Below are 19,559 nucleotides of genomic sequence, written 5' to 3'. Positions count from 1 at the left end.
CCCTCTCCACCATGCACCCCCATCCCCACCCAGCACCATCCATCCCTCTCCACCATGCATCCCCACCCACGTCCAGCACCATGAAGCCATCCCTCTCCACCATGCACCCCCATCCCCACCATGCACCATCCATCCTTCTCCACCATGCACCCCCATCCCCAGCATCATCCATCCATCCCTCTCCACCATGCATCACCATCCATCCATCCCTCTCCACCATGCATCCCCATCCATGTCCAGCACCATCCATCCATCCCTCTCCACCATGCACCCCCATCCCCACCCAGCAACATCCATCCCCATCCACGTCCAGCACCATCCATGCCTCTCCACCATGCATCCCCATCTTCAACCTGCACCATCCATCCCTCTCCACAATGCATCTCCATCCCCACCCAGCACCATCCATCCATCCATTCCTCTGCACACGCATCCCCATTCACGCACGTCCAGCACCATCCATCCATCCATCCCTCCCCACAATGTATCCACGCCCAGCACCATCCATCCCTCTCCACCATGCATCCCTATCCATGCCCAGCACCATCCATACATCTCCACGATGCATCGCCATCTAGGTCCAGCATTAAAATAGTGTTAAAATAAAAGTGGGTGCACCAATGGACTCAGGGGAGTGCTAGTGGGCGGATACGGTGGGATGGCCAGTGGGCGGGCCCTGAGGAATGTTGGTGGTCAGGTCCTGGGGACCCAGGCCTAAGCTGTGTAAGAGGCCCAAAAATTTCTGATGGCTGCCCTGGTGACAGATATGAGAGCACATCTGTCCACAGACTCTGTGGACTGCCTGACATTTATAAAAATGAATCAGCCCTTGATTAGCAGCAGCTATCAAGCCCCTGATGCCAATGTCGTCGATAAAGTGTTTTCTGGATCTGGAATCTCTGAAAGACTGTCTAGGTTGCCTAGCTTTGTGGGTGTTGATTTAATCTGGAAGGAATTTTTGGTGTAGATTTCATGGGCACAATTAACCAACAATTATATCATTGCAATGTTTGACAGCGCGGTAATATCTTGTTTTTCGTCTTTACAAATGTCATTACTGCTGCAGCAGGTTCTATACATGGTACAGATTTACCACTTTACATGCAGACAAAGAGGACACCCCAGGCACTATATATTTTTATTTGTATTGTTATGTCTCATTTTTATGCTTTCACTTTAAGCATCAGTAAATCACTGCTCATTTAAAAACCAAAATTTTAGACCCCCATAAACACTGTATGTCCAATTACTTGCATATAAGCCTTCAAAATGGGCACTTTAGATTTTTCCAGTTCGGGTCCCATAGACTTCAATGGGGTTCGTTATCCAGTTCCGAACGTTTCAATGTTCGTAGGTTCTCCTGCGAACTGAACAGGGAGTGTATCAGCCCATCTCTACTCATTACTGTGTTGTTATTGGACACTCTGAGATGCTTCTCAGGAACTATGGCTCCCAGCATGTCTTGCAGGTGAATTTTTGTATTTTATTGGTAGATTTTTTATCACTATAGTGCAACAGAGAAGAAGAATTGATTAGGGGATGAAGATGACGGCTGTTCTCCTGTCTGCAGGTCAAGACATTTTCCTCTCACAAATGTACGGAAAGCTCCGGGTACAATGATCATCATTCCAAACTTTTGGGCTTTTCAGATGAGCGCAATCTTCTCCTCCTCCGAGACCATGACCGAACCAATTATCGGGCTGACCAGGGCTCCAGAACCTGCAGGAACCAAGGGAAATAAGTGATTGGGCCAAACCTTTTACTGACTAGAACCAATAGCAGAAACAAAGTAAGAAAAGATGGCCTACAGTGTAAAAGAGCTGATTAACCTCAAGAGAACCACCAAAAATAATGCCAAAAAGGTAGACAAGACACAGCTGACAAACAATGAGTATAGCTTATGATTTGGATACATAATATGGACTTTCTAGGCACATAAACTACACTATATTACCAAAAGTATTGGGACGTCTGCCTTTACACACACACATGAACTTTAATAGCATCCCAGTCTTAGTCCGTAAGGTTGAGTATTGAATTGGCCCACCATTTGCAGCTATAACAGCTTCAACTCTTCTGGGAAAGCTGTCCCCAAGGTTTAGGAGTGTGTCTATGGGAATGTTTGATCATTCTTCCAGAAACCCATCTCTTTAATCTTTAAAAATATCATAAAATCAGTACAATCATCGAGGTTCGTATACAATATGCACATAAAGTGTGGAATGCGGTGCATCCCCTGGAATTTATCTGCGTATAACTGCCTGATATCCAGCGACCCCTTTTTATGTAAAACTTTTTTGCAAATGATTCTTGACCAATATAATGGTAGTGCACTTTAAAGCCTGTATTTATTGGTGCATCTTCCTTTCCCAGTCTAGGTATTGCCCCTGCATCAATGACGGGACTGGTCTAGGTCTAACTGTTCCAGAGCTGGGCCCAGTTTTCCTCGCCCAGGAAAAGCCCATGAACTAGATATGCCTCTTTTTACCGAATGTAATAAGTGCTTTTGCACTTTTTCTACCAATGTTTAGCATTTTTTTGTAAGTGGTTGTATCATGTACAGTATATTTTTTCTTTACGTAAACGCACTATAAAACTCCCGGACAAGCGATTCCTTTTGTGAAACCTGTAGAGCACATATGTCAAACACAAGGCCCGGGGGTGGAATGCGGCCCACCAGGCCTTGTCATGTGGCCCTCTAAAAAGAGGGGAGTGGTGTTGCGCTCCTTAAAATATATTTTTCTTATAATAAGTTTCCAAAATATTGCCAAAATATTTAACTGTGTTTCAAACTAACATTTATCAAGGTCATACATCAGTAAAGTGCATAGGTGTAAATTAATTAATAACCTGAATTGATTGGCATATATATTAAAATAGGACATAGTAGTTTTTTCATTGTGCAAAAAAGAAATAAACAATATCTATCAAACATGTGCAATACTGCAAATAATATAATAATTTATAATATAAAGTGTAGCTCCAAGTGATTCTACAACTGTGCAATATGTATAAAAAAGTGAATAGTTCATACAGTGACTGGTTTGAGCATAAAAGTTAAAAAATAAAATAAATGAATAACGTATAATAAAGATATTTTAAACAATTTGACTATAACAAGTATTTAGTGCAATATTGGACGTTGTTCCTTAGTCCAATGTGCAATATTAGTGCAAATGTGCAAAGTGTTTCACTGGAACACTGTGTGCAGCTGTCTTGACGTTAAGGTGATACTGTGCCTTTAAGTGCAAAAAAGATAAGATAGATCTTCAGTGTCACTGACACCTGTGGTTAAAATGAATAATTACCTTACTGCTGTAAGGTAAACAGCATGTAGCAGAATAATTATAAGAGGAGGGGGTCCCTTCAGCTCAATCCTTTCCTAGGCATTCATCCACTATAAAGTGGAGCCGGGGGGGGGGGGGGGGGGGGGAGGAGGAGGAGGGAGGGATGATCCTTTTCTTCCTCTCTTTCCACTGGGCGTTTTAGATGTCTTGGGTCATTCAGATCATAAGGTTCTCAATGTGTATTAGAAAAGATAAAAGAGGCCCACCATGGTGTAGTATTTTTAAACGAGAGTATAAAGTTTTATTTATATAGGTCATAAAACACTCACATTTTGTAGGATCAATAAAGTGATGTAAAAACGAGTGCCGAGCTCGTGTCTGAGCGTCTGTTCCGGTATCTGATTAGCCTCGGGTCTCCTACGCGTTACGTCACCACACGTGACTTCGACTGGGAGTGACGTAACGCGTAGGAGACCCGAGGCTAACCTTACAACATGTTACCCTCTAAGCCCTTGTACACACGGTCGGATATTCCGACGGAATGTGTCCGATCGGACCGTTTTGTCGGACATTCCGACTGTGTGTGGTCTCCATCGGACCGTTTCTGACGGAGTATCCGACGGACCAAGTTTTCCAACTTGTTGGTAAAATTTTACGACAAAATGCTCCGATCAGACATACTCCGACAGGGGCGGACTGACCATTGGGCCACTCGGGCACTACCGAGGGCCCCGTGCCACTAGGGGGCCCCATCAGGGTTGCCACCCTCAGTAAAACCAGGGAAAGTATGTAAAAATCTGTGGTTTTTTTCATCTGTCCCTGAAATGTCCCTTACCAACATCCTTTTGGTCTAAAAATCCTTAGATTATAGCTACCCCACCTCTCCAGTACCTTCTCAGCCAATAAAAACATGTCTGTGTATTCTGTGTGATTTGTATACTGTGTGCGTGTGTGTGTTTGTGTATACTGTGTGGCCCCATAATGTCTGATTGCCCGGGGGCCCCATAATCTCCTATTGCCCGGGGGCCCCATAATCTCCTATTGCCCGGGGGCCCCATGAGTTGTCAGTCCGCCCCTGTACTCCGATCATGTGTAGAGAATTCCGAACGGACAAAGTGCCACGCATGCTCAGATAAAATTCCTACATCAAAGCTATTGGCTACTAGCCTGAACGTAGTCCCGTCATAACGAAATTACATCATCACGTTCTGAACGATCGGATTTTCCGACAACTTTGTCCGACCGTGTGTATGCAACAATTTCGGACAAAATCCGTCGGACAAAATCCGACGGATTTAGTTGTTGGAATGTCCGACCCGTGTGTACAAGGGCTTACCCAGTTTTGCAGTCAGAATGTGTCAACTCCATTCCACCACCTCCGGCTCTCACCCTCCACTCCCACTCCCTGCTCCCCACTGTCACTTGTAAATGTAGAAGACTTCTGTGTTTACAAGGGACAGCTATGCTCTCAGCGGCTCCCGGGAACTCACAGATCACTGCACAACTGTGATAGCTGGCTCTCAATATTTTATTGGGGGGTAGAGAGGGCAACAAACAAACCTGCCCCCTCACTCGCACAACCGCCACGCAATAGGCAGACGGGAAGGCGGTGATCAGTCCAACCTTACCTTAGGAGGCTGCCGAACAGGTGTTGCTTCTCCTCCCGGCCAAACCGGAAGTGGGTCCTGAGACCTGATTGGCCTGGAGTCCTAAGCCCTTGTACACACGGTCGGAGATTCTGACTACCAAATCCGTCGGAGTAATTCCAACAGATTCATTCCGGAAGAGGTCCGGAAGTGATGCTGCATACACACGGTCGGACTAAGTTGTCGGAAAATCCGATTGTACATAACGTGGTGACGTTATTTCGTTAGACGGGACTACGTTCAGGCTAGTAGCCAATAGCTTTGGTCTAGGAATTTGATCTGAGCATGCGTGGCACTTTGTCCGTTGGAGTAGGCTACACATGATCGGAGTATGTCCGATAGGAGCATTTTGTTGGAAAACTTGGTCCATCAGATATTCTGCCGGAAACAGTCCAATGCATACCACACACAGTCGGAATATCCGAAAAAACGGTCCAATAGGACACATTCCGTCGGAATCTCTGACCGTGTGTACAAGGGCTTAGACTCTCAGGATCCACTTCCTGATTGGCCAGGAGGAGAAGCAGGAAGACATTAGTGAATATTAATTCCCTAATGTCACGCAACTGGGTGGGCTCAGGGCGCAGTGCTCTGCGTCCCAAGCCCACCCTTTTTAAACCAATTAGAGCCTCAGGCTCTCATCATGTGCTTAAAAAAAAATAAAAAATAAAATGATATCCATGTGTCTGGTGCTCCGCATGTAGATTAGGGGCCGGGCGCTTGGATTAGGGAGTGGGGCACCTGCGCCCTTAATGGAGTAGCTGCCACTGCTGCACTCACTCACGGCCAGGAAAGATCTCTAGAATCTGAGAGAGAACAATCTCCCTGCAAGGCAGAGCCACCTACACAGGGCACTACTAGAGAAAGGCCAGATAGGAGAGAAAAATTTAAAAAAATGAGGTAACTTTGGGAGGGTTGGGTTGGGCACTATGTACAGAACACCCCTAAACCCTGAATTCTGTACACTGCACACCCCTGAACTCTGCATTCTGTATGTAGGTGCACCACTGAACACTGCACTCTGTATGTAGGCGCACCCCTGAACCCTGCACTCTGTATGTTGGAGCACCCCTGAACACTGCACTCTGTATGTAGGCGCACCCCTGAACCTTGCACTCTGTACGTTGGTGCACTCCTGAACACTGCACTCTGTATGTAGGCACACCCCTGAACCTTTCACTCTGTACGTTGGTGCACTCCTGAACACTGCACTCTGTATGTAGGCGCACCCCTGAACCTTGCACTCTGTACGTTGGTGCACTCCTGAACACTGCACTCTGTATGTAGGCGCACCCCTGAACCTTGCACTCTGTACGTTGGTGCACTCCTGAACACTGCACTCTGTATGTAGGCACACCCCTGAACCTTGCACTCTGTACGTTGGTGCACCCCTGAACCCTGCACTCTGTACGTTGGCGCACCCCTGAACACTGCACTCTCTATGTAGACGCACCCCTGAACTTTGCACTCTGTACGTTGGTGCACTCCTAAACACTGCACTCTGTATGTAGGCACACCCCTGAACCTTGCACTCTGTACGTTGGTGCACTCCTGAACACTGCACTCTGTATGTAGGCACACCCCTGAACCTTGCACTCTGTACGTTGATGCACTCGTGAACACTGCACTCTGTATGTAGGCGCACCCCTGAACCTTGCACTCTGTACGTTGATGCACTCGTGAACACTGCACTCTGTATGTAGGCGCACCCCTGAACCTTGCACTCTGTACGTTAATGCACCCCTGAACACTGCACTCTGTATGTAGACTTGCCCCTGAACCATGAACTCTGTACATAGGCACACCTCTGAACCATGTACTCTGTATGTAGGCACACCCCTGGATCCTGCACCCTGTACGTAGGCACACCCCAGAACCTTGAACTCTGTACGTAGGCACACCCCTGAACCATGCACTCTGTATGTAGGCACACCCCTGAACCATGCACTCTGTACGTAGGCTCGCCCCTGAACCCTGCACTCGGTACAACCTTTGAGGGTAACTATACTGCTGATGTGGCCCGAGATTAAATTGAGTTTGACACCCCTGATGTAGAGCATACACCATGTGGCTAAGGTGACACTTACATTGGCTTATGTTGTACAGCATCCATACAGCCCCTTATTATATCGGATTCCAAGGGATGTACCGCATTCCAGACTATGTGCATATTTTTTAAGAACTTAAATGATTGCACTGATTTTATGATATTGTTAATGAATAAAGAGTATTGTTTTATTTTACAAATTGTGTTATAGTTTATGTGTTTAGAAAGTCCATATTATATATCCAAATCATATGCTATACTGATTTCTGGGACGTGGCACTTATCATTACCAGTTGAGTCCATGGTGCCACCAGGTGGATACTTCCCAAACATTCTGACAAACAGCGAGAGCATTCAGTTCATAGAACATAGTCAGAGGGAATATAATAACTGGTGGGGGAGGGTCAGAGTCTTACTTTGGAGTAGCATCATAAGAAGTCCCGTCCACCCATTTCCAGGATCCATCCACATCTGTGAGACCGATCCACGTGGTCCGATATTGAGAAAATTCATAAAGGAAAGTCTTTAAAAAGACAAAAAAATACATAATGATACAGTGTTTAGGTTTTACCTCTATATTATAACTCTAATATATACCGCACTTAGACATTCACACCAGTCTCTGTACCAGAGGAGCTTACGCTCCAATGTCCCCTCCCCCACAGTCACACGCTATTATTATTATACATTTATATAGCTCTGACATATACGGCAGTGCTGTACAGAGAACAAAGAGCCAATTACAACATTCTGCAGACACGCACATGCCGAGAGCATCTAAATCTAAAAAAAATAATACTTCTTTGCGATATGGTCCAACCTTTTGCTAACCATGGTACATGCCTTCCGAGATCAGCCCCTGTCCCCAGATCTGCAGGAAACCCTCCCACCATGGACACCCAAGGGTCAGTTGTGGGAAGGAGATACAGGCAGATCATATAAAGTTCCTGGAATTCTCACATTTTCTTCCTGGCCATTAATGACCACCAAATGAGCCTTCTTCGTCTCGCAGTCTTTTTTCGCACTTTCCCACGAATGCGCAATCTGGGAAAAATAGTAGCAGTTGAAGGTATAGTGTTTCCAGCCCACCTCACACATTGGATCAGTGGAGCCTGAGGAAAGGAGAAGAGAGACAACTGTATAGATATTGGGCAATGAAATTGACAGCAACACATAGCTCAACCTAGAAAGCGCAAAGACTCTGAAAGATGAGGCAAACAGAGACCTGTGTGCAATCAGGAGACCGCTATTTTACCTTACATCAAGTCTGTTTTCTAATATCTGACAGTGCCATCACCAAGATACTCCTTTAGAGCAGTGAAGTAAGGGACCCTGTCACCTACAGTACCTAGATTGATCAAAGCTGAACCACAACCCAACAGCACCCCATCCAAGTAACATGCCCAGAAACCCATCAGCACCCCATCCACCCAACATTCCCAGAAACCCATCAGCACCCCATCCACCTAACATTCCCAGCAATCTATAAGCAACCAATCCATCCAATACTCCCAACAACCCTTCAGCACCCCATCCACCAAACATTCCCAGCAACCCATCAGCACCCCATCCACCTAACATTCCCAGCAATCTATAAGCAACCAATCCATCCAATACTCCCAACAACCCTTCAGCACCCCATCTACCCAACATTCCCAGCAACCCATCAGCACCCCATCCACCAAACATTTCCAGAAACCTATCAGTATCCAATCCATCCAATACTCCCAACAACCCATCAACACCCCATCCACCAAACATTCCCAGCAACCCATCAGCAACCCATCAGCACCCCATCCACCTAACATTCCCAGCAATCTATCAGTATCCAATCCATCCAATACTCCCAACAACCCATCAGCACCCCATCCACTTAACATTCCCAGAAACCCATCAGCACCCCATCCACCTAACATTCCCAGCAATCTATCAGCAACCAATCCATCCAATACTCCCAACAACCCATCAGCACCCCATCCACCAAACATTCCCAGCAACCTATCAGTATCCAATCCATCCAATACTCCCAACAACCCATCAACATCCCATCCACCAAACATTCCCAGCAACCCATCAGCACCCCATCCACCTAACATTCCCAGAAACCCATCAGCACCCCATCCACCTAACATTCCCAGAAACCCATCAGCACCCCATCCACCTAACATTCCCAGAAACCCATCAGCACCCCATCCACCAAACATTCCAAGAAACCCATCAGCATCCAATCCACCTAACATTCTCAGAAACCCATCAGCACCCCATCTCCCTAACATTCCCAGCAACCTATCAGTATCCAATCCATCCAATACTCCCAACAACCCATCAACACCCCATCCACCGAACATTCCCAGCAACCCATCAGCACCCCATCCACCTAACATTCCCAGAAACCCATCAGCACCCCATCCACCTAACATTCCCAGCAATCTGTAAGCAACCAATCCATCCAATACTCCCAACAACCCATCAGCACCCCATCCACCAAACATTGCCAGCAACCTATCAGTATCCAATCCATCCAATACTCTCAACAACCCATCAACATCCCATCCACCAAACATTCCCAGCAACCCATCAGCACCCCATCCACCTAACATTCCCAGAAACCCATCAGCACCCCATCCACCTAACATTCTCAGAAACCCATCAGCACCCCATCTCCCTAACATTACCAGCAACCTATCAGTATCCAATCCATCCAATACTCCCAACAACCCATCAACACCCCATCCACCGAACATTCCCAGCAACCCATCAGCACCCCATCCACCTAACATTCCCAGAAACCCATCAGCACCCCATCCACCTAACATTCCCAGCAATCTATCAGCAACCAATCCATCCAATACTCCCAACAACCCATCAACACCCCATCCACCAAACATTCCCAGCAACCTATCAGTATCCAATCCATCCAATACTCCCAACAACCCATCAACATCCCATCCACCAAACATTCCCAGCAACCCATCAGCACCCCATCCACCTAACATTCCCAGAAACCCATCAGCACCCCATCCACCTAACATTCCCAGAAACCCATCAGCACCCCATCCACCTAACATTCCCAGAAACCCATCAGCACCCCATCCACCAAACATTCCCAGAAACCCATCAGCATCCAATCCACCTAACATTCTCAGAAACCCATCAGCACCCCATCTCCCTAACATTCCCAGCAACCTATCAGTATCCAATCCATCCAATACTCCCAACAACCCATCAACACCCCATCCACTGAACATTCCCAGCAACCCATCAGCACCCCATCCACCTAACATTCCCAGAAACCCATCAGCACCCCATCCACCTAACATTCCCAGCAATCTGTAAGCAACCAATCCATCCAATACTCCCAACAACCCATCAGCACCCCATCCACCAAACATTGCCAGCAACCTATCAGTATCCAATCCATCCAATACTCTCAACAACCCATCAACATCCCATCCACCAAACATTCCCAGCAACCCATCAGCACCCCATCCACCTAACATTCCCAGAAACCCATCAGCACCCCATCCACCTAACATTCTCAGAAACCCATCAGCACCCCATCTCCCTAACATTCCCAGCAACCTATCAGTATCCAATCCATCCAATACTCCCAACAACCCATCAACACCCCATCCACCGAACATTCCCAGCAACCCATCAGCACCCCATCCACCTAACATTCCCAGAAACCCATCAGCACCCCATCCACCTAACATTCCCAGCAATCTATCAGTATCCAATCCATCCAATACTCCCAACAACCCATCAGCACCCCATCCACCTAACATTCCCAGAAACCCATCAGCACCCCATCCACCTAACATTCCCAGCAATCTATCAGCAACCAATCCATCCAATACTTCCAACAACCCATCAGCACCCCATCCACCAAACATTCCCAGCAACCTATCAGTATCCAATCCATCCAATACTCTCAACAACCCATCAACATCCCATCCACCAAACATTCCCAGCAACCCATCAGCACCCCATCCACCTAACATTCCCAGAAACCCATCAGCACCCCATCCACCAAACATTCACAGAAACCCATCAGCATCCAATCCACCTAACATTCTCAGAAACCCATCAGCACCCCATCTCCCTAACATTCCCAGCAACCTATCAGTATCCAATCCATCCAATACTCCCAACTACCCCTCCATACCTCAACCACCTGACATTCCCAGCAACCCATCAGCATCCAATCCATCCAATGCTCCCAACAACCCATCAACACCCCATCCACCTAACATTCCCAGCAACCCATCAGCATCATAATTAGCTCATGTTAATTTATGTTTCTGGTTACAGTTTGTATTGTTAGGGTAATATGATAAGGAGGGGGGAACCTCCTTCCAAAGTGTATAAAAGTCTGTATTCTTATTTAAATAAACATTCTATGTTCCTACAAGTTAGTGTCAGCTAGTGTAAGCTAGTGATGTATGTTTGGCTGTAATATCTGCTATCTTAAAGTCCAGACTGGAGGAAGCAGTGTACTGATTGAAGCACTCAAGTGGAGTTCAGAGATGCAGGGAAGGGAAGCAGCCATTGCCCCTCCCTAACAAGGATTTGTGCACCTGGGAGACAGTACCAGAAAAAAGGCATCCCAGCAGCAGACGCCGCCCGAGAATGATGACACCAACCCAGCTGAAGCGCTGGCAACCGGACAGAGGGTCCAAGAAGTCTGCCCCACACCTGTGACAGTTCTGGAGGCACAGGGTAAGGAGGTGGCAGTCACTCCTGGGCAGCAGATCAGGATCCAGGGGGAGAAGGGAGAGGAAGTTGTTGTCTTCCCTCCACAACAGTCAGCCAGAGTGAAGGAAATTGTCTTCCCTCCCCAACAGTTAGCTGGAATGGATGATGTGAGTGCTGAAAGTCTAACAGGGCAGAACACTACTGGCCTCTGCACACAACAATCCACTCTGCAAGAGCTCCAGAGAGAGAATTCAGTTGGCACCTCACAATGGCAGCTTGAGCTGTTGTCAGTGGATGGGCCTGCGGTCTCCACTAACAGAAACCCAGCAGAAGTGCTGGCAACAGGGCAGAGTGCTAACAACCTCTGCCCAGCACTGGAAACACCTGCAGAGTTCCAGGGAGATGGGGCAGTCAGCCTCCCTCCCCAGCGACAAGCTTATGTAGTGAAGCACCTATGGCCAGCTGAACAGCTGGCAACAGGACAAAGTGCTGCTGGCCTGGATTTCTTGTGAAAGTGGATGGGTCTGTGGTCTCCACTTGTATACCCCAGGGATGGTGGGCAGTCAGCCCAGATCCCCAACAGCATAATGAAGTAAGCCCAGTCACCCTGTCTTCTCTCCAGTGACTGAAGGACCAGTCCGCACTTCCCCCCAGCAGTGGGTATGTTCTATGAGAGAGGCAAAGGTTGGCTGGGTGAGTAGTGCTCTGTTTGTGACAATGTGTTTGGGGTACTGTGTGTGTACAGGCATTGGGGGACTGAATGGACAAACTTCAGAGTCAACCCATCTGGGGTTTCCTCTTGTGTTAGTCTACTGCCGAAAGGGGAGACATGTGACGGGACTCAATTTGGGCGGGGGGCTGGTGGAACCCAGAATGACTTGGGCCGCGTACACACGCGCGGACTGTTTGCCCAACCTTGTTCGTCAAACAGTTTCGGCAAACAGTCCGCTCAAAATTTGCATGAGCGGACTTGCCCACACACGAGCGGACTGTTTGACGAACAAGGTTGGGCAAACAGTTCGCTCAACTTTTGAAATGAACGGACTCGCCCACGTAAGGAGGAGGCAAATCCGCCCATTTCGAGCGCGTGTACAGGTAGGCGGGGCCCGCGAAGGAGACGTCGCGGGCTCCGCCGCCTGGAATGGGCTTAAAGGGGAACCCCAACGCCGAAAAAAATCGGCGTGGGGGTTCCCCCAAAGTCCACACCAGACCCTTGTCCGAGCACGCTACACGGCCGGCCAGGAAAGGGGGGCGAGCGAGCGCGCCCCCCCTCCTGAGCCGTACCAGGCCGCGTGCCCTCAACATGGGGGGTGCCTTGGGGAAGGGGGGGCCGCGCGGCCCCCCCACCCCAAAGCACCTTGTCCCCATGTTGATGAGGACAAGGGCCTCTTCCCGACAACCCTGGCCGTTGGTTGTCGGGGTCTGCGGGCGGGGGGCTTATCGGAATCCGGGAGCCCCCTTTAAGAAGGGGGCCCCCGGATACCGGCCCCCCACCCTATGTGAATGAGTATGGGGTACAATGTACCCCTACCCATTCACCTGTGAAATAAAGTACAAAAAAAACACAACACAGGGAAAAAATATTTTATTGCACAGCTCCGGGGGTCTTCCGTCTTCGGGGGTCTTCTCGCCGGACTCCTCCGCTATCTGTGTGTAGCTCTTTTACTAGCGGAGGAGTCCGGCTTTTTTCCTCCCCGCCGCCGGCCTCTTCTCCCGACTTCGGGGGTCTTGTCCCCCTCTTCGGTTCTTCTGCCGGGCCACCGCGCCTTCTTGTAGCTCTTTTACAGGCGGTGGCCCGGTCTTCTGTCGCCGCTGTCGTCGTCGTCACCGCCGCCGCCGCCTTCCGTTCTTGTTCTTCTTCTTGTTCTTCTTCTTCTTCTCCTGGAGATGTTGACTCGACGATCTCTCCGGCCGGAATGCCAGAGCCGCGCTGTGCGGTCACTTATATAGTGACAATGGGGCGGTGTCACATGGTATATGTCACATGGGTTGGTCACATGGTGACCCCGCCCCCTTACGATGTCATAGTCCCCATGTGACATCAACCCATGTGACCAACCCATGTGACATATACCATGTGACACCGCCCCATTGTCACTATATAAGTGACCGCACAGCGCGGCTCTGGCATTCCGGCCGGAGAGATCGTCGAGTCAACATCTCCAGGAGAAGAAGAAGAAGAACAAGAAGAAGAACAAGAACAGAAGGCGGCGGCGGCGGCGACGACTACGACAGCGGCGACAGAAGACCGGGCCACCGCCTGTAAAAGAGCTACAAGAAGGCGCGGTGGCCCGGCAGAAGAACCGAAGAGGGGGACAAGACCCCCGAAGTCGGGAGAAGAGGCCGGCGGCGGGGAGGAAGAAAGCCGGACTCCTCCGCTAGTAAAAGAGCTACACACAGATAGCGGAGGAGTCCGGCGAGAAGACCCCCGAAGACGGAAGATCCCCGGAGCTGTGCAATAAAATATTTTTTCCCTGTGTTGTGTTTTTTTTTGTACTTTATTTCACAGGTGAATGGGTAGGGGTACATTGTACCCCATACTCATTCACATAGGGTGGGGGGCCGGTATCAGGGGGCCCCCTTCTTAAAGGGGGCTCCCGGATTCCGATAAGCCCCCCGCCCGCAGACCCCGACAACCAACGGCCAGGGTTGTCGGGAAGAGGCCCTTGTCCTCATCAACATGGGGACAAGGTGCTTTGGGGTGGGGGGGCCGCGCGGCCCCCCCCTTCCCCAAGGCACCCCCCATGTTGAGGGCACGCGGCCTGGTACGGCTCAGGAGGGGGGGCGCACTCGCTCGCCCCCCTTTCCTGGCCGGCCGGGTAGCGTGCTCGGACAAGGGTCTGGTGTGGACTTTGGGGGAACCCCCACGCCGATTTTTTTCGGCGTTGGGGTTCCCCTTTAAGCCCATTCCAGGCGGCGGAGCCCGCGACGTCTCCTTCGCGGGCCCCGCCTACCTGTACACGCGCTCGAAATGGGCGGACTTTCCGAGCGGGAACAGTCCGCTCATTTCGAAAGTACAGCGGACAGGCCCACACACGGGCGGACTGTTCGCTCAAACACAGTTTCAGCGGACAGTTTTTCGGAATTTCCGAAAGACTTTGTCCGTCCAACTGTCCGCTGAAACTGTCCGCTGAAAGCCCACACACGAGCGGACTGTCCGCCCAAACACTGTTCAGCGGACAAGGTTGGGCGAACAGTCCGCCCGTGTGTACGCGGCCTTAGAGAGGTTTGTAAACCCTTGTTTCAGCTCCCCATGCACCTCCTATGTCTAAGTCACCCTGTGATTGAGAAAATGTAGCCTGGATTACTTAAAATGGAAAAGTAATATTTATCTACAATATCTCCCAGGAAATCTACAAAGACTTTTCCTGGTTTGGTTGATTCTGAACTCAACATGTTAATTGAAAGAGCTGATCACATTGGCCACTGTACAATGTAGGAGATGGTCCATCTGCTACTGGGGACTCCAGCTATTGTGTGAAGGTGTTCTGTGTTTATACTTATGATAATGAGGATTGTGTTGGCAGAAGACAGCAAGGCTGACCTGAAAGGTCATACCTCTGAGCCACCTAGGCTGGTTAAATGATTACTTAATTAGCTCATGTTAATTTATGTTTCTGGTTACAGTTTGTACTGTTAGGGTAATATGATCAGGAGGGGGGGGGGACCACCTTCTAAAGTGTATAAAAGTCTGTATTCTTGTTTAAATAAACATTCCATGTTCCTCCATGCTAGTGTTGTACATTTGGCTGTAATGTCTGATATCTGAAGGTCCAGACTGGAAGAAGAAGTGTACTGATGGAAGCACTCTACCGGAGTGTGACAGGGTTCCATGACAAATCCCAACAACCCATCCAAACATTTTAATCAACCCATCAGCACTCCATCCACCTAACATTACCAACAACCCATCAGCATCCAATACTCCCAACAACCCATCAACACCCCATCCACCTAACATTCCCAGCAACCTATCAGCATCATAATTAGCTCATGTTAATTTATGTTTCTGGTTCCAGTTTGTATTGTTAGGGTAATATGATCAGGAGGGGGGGGGACCTCCTTCTAAAGTGTATAAAAGTCTGTATTCTTGTTTAAATAAACATTACATTTTCCTACAAGCTAGTGTCAGCTAGTGATGTATATTTGGCTGTAATATCTGCTATCTGAAGGTCCAGACTGGAGGAAGCAGTGTACTGATTGAAGCACTCAAGTGGAGTTCAGAGATGCAGGGAAGGGAAGCAGCCATTCCCCCTCCCCAACAAGGATTTGTGCACCTGGGAGACAGTACCAGAAAAAAAGGCATTTCAGCAGCAGAAGACGCCCCAGAATGATGACACCAACCCAGCTGAAGCGCTGGCAACCGGACAGAGGGTCCAAGAAGTCTGACCCACATCTGTGGCAGTTCTGGAGGCCCAGGGTAAGGGGGTAACACTACCAACAACTCATCAGCATCCAAACCATCCAATTCTCCCAACACACCCCATCAGCACCCCATCCACCAAACATTTCCAGTGTGCCTAACCAGTGTTTTTCTGTACTATGTGAGCTGCTTTTACTCAGGGTAGTGGTGGATTTTATTCCCTGCTTTGCAGGGACACAAAATCCATCCCTTCCCCCCTGTCAGAATGAAGATCTGCCTTGTTTTCATAGGCAGAGCTCCATTCTGTGTCTCTGCCTGATGATCGGCAGGTGCCGGTGGACATCCAGTGCCCGACACCCGCAGATCCGTTTCTGCTGTGAGTAATCACAGCAGAAGCGGCCAGCCAGCATGAGCACCTGCCCCCCTAGGCGAAAGTACAGAAACACATATATATACATGGTTCTGCACAGGAGGCTGCCCTGTAATGCCCCGTACACACGAGAGGGATTAAGTCTGACAGACCTCCAAAGGAGTTCCGCCGGAGTTCCGCCGGAGTTCCGACGGAGTTCTGGCGGACTTTTCGACCGAACGGACTTGACCACACACCATCACACCAAACTCCGACGGAGTCGAACGTGATGACGTACGACTGGATTCGACGTAGGAAGTTCCTAGACAGTAGCCAATAGCTGCCCTAGCGTCGGTTTTAGTCCGTCGGAGTAGCACACACACGAGCGGATTTTTCAAAGGGGACCGGGTCCGGCGGAGTTCCGTCGGGAAAATTTAAAGCATGCTTCATTTCTAAAGTCCGTCAGACTTTAGCTTCGCTAAAGTCCGTTGCAGCCCACACACGATCGGATAGTCCGCCGGACTCAGTCCGTCGGAGTTTGGATGTCGAAAAGTCCGCTCGTGTGTACGGGGCATAACAGTAAATCTACAATAGAAAGTTCCTTAACTGTTTAAGCAACTTGAGACTGAACAGTTTTATCCCTAAGCTGGTATATCTCCTCTCAGGTGTCTCTTCTCCTCAGAGAATATGTTTAATGTTTTTAGTCGTTCCTCATAACTGAGCTCCTCCAGTCCACTTTTTCGTCCTTCTCTGGACTCTCTCCAGTTCCAGCACATCTTTTGTGAGGACTGGAGACCAGAACTGGACAGAAGACACTGCAGATGTGGCTGAAACCAGGGTTTTCTAAAGTGTCAGGATTATCATTTTATCTCCAGAGCGAATTCCCTTTTTTTTACATGCTAATATTGTTGGCTTTTCTTGCTATGGCTTAGCATTGCAAGTCACTGCTGAGTCTATCATCAACTAGGACCTCTAGATCCTTCTCCGTTCTGGATTCCTCCAGAGCTTCTCTCCCTGGTAACCTGCGCTCATGTTTTTGTCCTCCAAATGCATTACTTTACATTTTTCAACATTAAACAGCACTCTGTCCATCCAACATTCCCAACAACCTATCAGCACTCTGTCCACCCAACACTCCCAACCTATCAGCACTCTGTCCACCCAACACTCCCAACCTATCAGAACTCGGTCCACCCAACACTCCCAACAATCTATCAGCCCTGTCCACCCAACACTCCCAACAATCTATCAGCACCCTGTCCACCCAACACTCCCAACAATCTATCAGCACCCTGTCCACCCAACACTCCCAACAATCTATCAGCACCTTGTCCACCCAACACTTCCAACAATCTATCAGCACTCAGCCCAGTCAACACTCTCTACAACCTATCAGCACTCTGTCCACCCAACACTCCCAACCTATCAGCACTCTGTCCACCCAACACTCCCAACCTATCAGCACTCTGTCCATCCAACACTCCCAACAATCTATGAGCACTCTGTCCACCCAACACTCCCAACCTATCAGCACTCGGTCCACCCAACACTCCCAACAATCTATCAGCACCTTGTCCACCCAACACTCCCAACAATCTATCAGCCCTCTGTCCACCCAACACTCCCAACAATCTATCAGCACTCAGCCCAGTCAACACTCTCTACAACCTATCAGCACTCTGTCCACCCAACACTCCCAACCTATCAGCACTCTGTCCACCCAACACTCCCAACCTATCAGCACTCGGTCCACCCAACACTCCCAACAATCTATCAGCACCCTGTCCACCCAACACTCCCAACAATCTATCAGCCCTGTCCACCCAACAATCCCAACAATCTATCAGCCCTCTGTCCACCCAACACTCCCAACAATCTATCAGCACTCAGCCCAGTCAACACTTTCTACAACCTGTCAGCACTCTGTCCACCCAACACTCCCAACAATCTATCAGCCCTCTCACCACCCAACACTCCCAACAATCTATCAGCCCTCTCACCACCCAACAATCTATCAGCCCTCTCACCACCCAACACTGCCAACAATCTATCAGCCCTCTCACCACCCAACACGCCCAACAATCTATCAGCATCCTGCCCAGTCAAAACTCTCTACAACCTATAAGCACCCTGTCCACCCAACCTGTCAGCACTCTGTCCATCCAACACTCCCAACAATCTATCAGCACTCTATCCACCCAACACTCTCAACAATCTATTAGCCCTGTCCACCCAACACTCCCAACAATCTATCAGCCCTCTGTCCACCCAACACTCCCAACAATCTATCAGCCCTCTGTCCACCCAACACTCCCAACAATCTATCAGCCTTCTCACCACCCAACACTGCCAACAATCTATCAGCACTCAGCCCAGTCAACACTCTCTACAACCTGTCAGCACACTGTCCACCCAATACACCCAACAATCTATCAGCCCTCTCACCACCCAACAATCTATCAGCCCTCTCACCACCCAACACTCCCAACAATCTATCAGCCCTCTCACCACCCAACACTCCCAACAATCTATCAGCCCTCTCACCACCCAGCACGCCCAACAATCTGTCAGCACTCAGCCCAGTCAACACTCTCTACAACCTGTCAGCACTCTGTCCACCCAACACTCCCAACAATCTATCAGCCCTCTCACCACCCAACACTCCCAACAATCTATCAGCCCTCTCACCACCCAACACTGCCAACAATCTATCAGCCCTCTCACCACCCAACACTGCCAACAATCTATCAGCCCTCTCACCACCCAACACGCCCAACAATCTATCAGCATCCTGCCCAGTCAAAACTCTCTACAACCTATAAGCACCCTGTCCACCCAACCTGTCAGCACTCTATCCACCCAACACTCTCAACAATCTATTAGCCCTGTCCACCCAACACTCCCAACAATCTATCAGCCCTCTGTCCACCCAACACTCCCAACAATCTATCAGCCCTCTGTCCACCCAACACTCCCAACAATCTATCAGCCCTCTGTCCACCCAACACTCCCAACAATCTATCAGCCTTCTCACCACCCAACACTGCCAACAATCTATCAGCACTCAGCCCAGTCAACACTCTCTACAACCTGTCAGCACACTGTCCACCCAATACACCCAACAATCTATCAGCCCTCTCACCACCCAACAATCTATCAGCCCTCTCAC

General features: G+C 49.2%; 1 protein-coding gene across 2 annotated transcripts in view; it reads right to left on the bottom strand.

Moving 5' to 3' along the window:
- Positions 1-1,125: 1,125 nt before the first annotated feature.
- LOC143962389 (C-type lectin domain family 4 member K-like) overlaps positions 1,126-19,559 on the bottom strand; it is a 44,789-nt gene continuing 26,355 nt past the window's right edge. For both annotated transcript variants that reach the window (XM_077471675.1, XM_077471676.1), the window contains 3 exons: positions 7,941-8,092; positions 7,397-7,503; positions 1,126-1,719 (listed from right to left, as the gene is read on the bottom strand). In XM_077471675.1, the coding sequence (XP_077327801.1) occupies positions 1,572-1,719; positions 7,397-7,503; positions 7,941-8,092 (407 nt within the window). In that variant the 3' untranslated portion in view covers positions 1,126-1,571. The remainder of the gene's footprint in view (positions 1,720-7,396; positions 7,504-7,940; positions 8,093-19,559) is intronic.

This window comes from Lithobates pipiens, unplaced genomic scaffold, assembly GCF_037356315.1.
Source record: "Lithobates pipiens isolate NorthernLeopardFrog02 unplaced genomic scaffold, aLitPip1_a1.2 Scaffold_8, whole genome shotgun sequence".
Lineage (NCBI taxonomy): Eukaryota > Metazoa > Chordata > Amphibia > Anura > Ranidae > Lithobates > Lithobates pipiens.
This window is presented reverse-complemented; position numbering and strand designations above follow the sequence as displayed.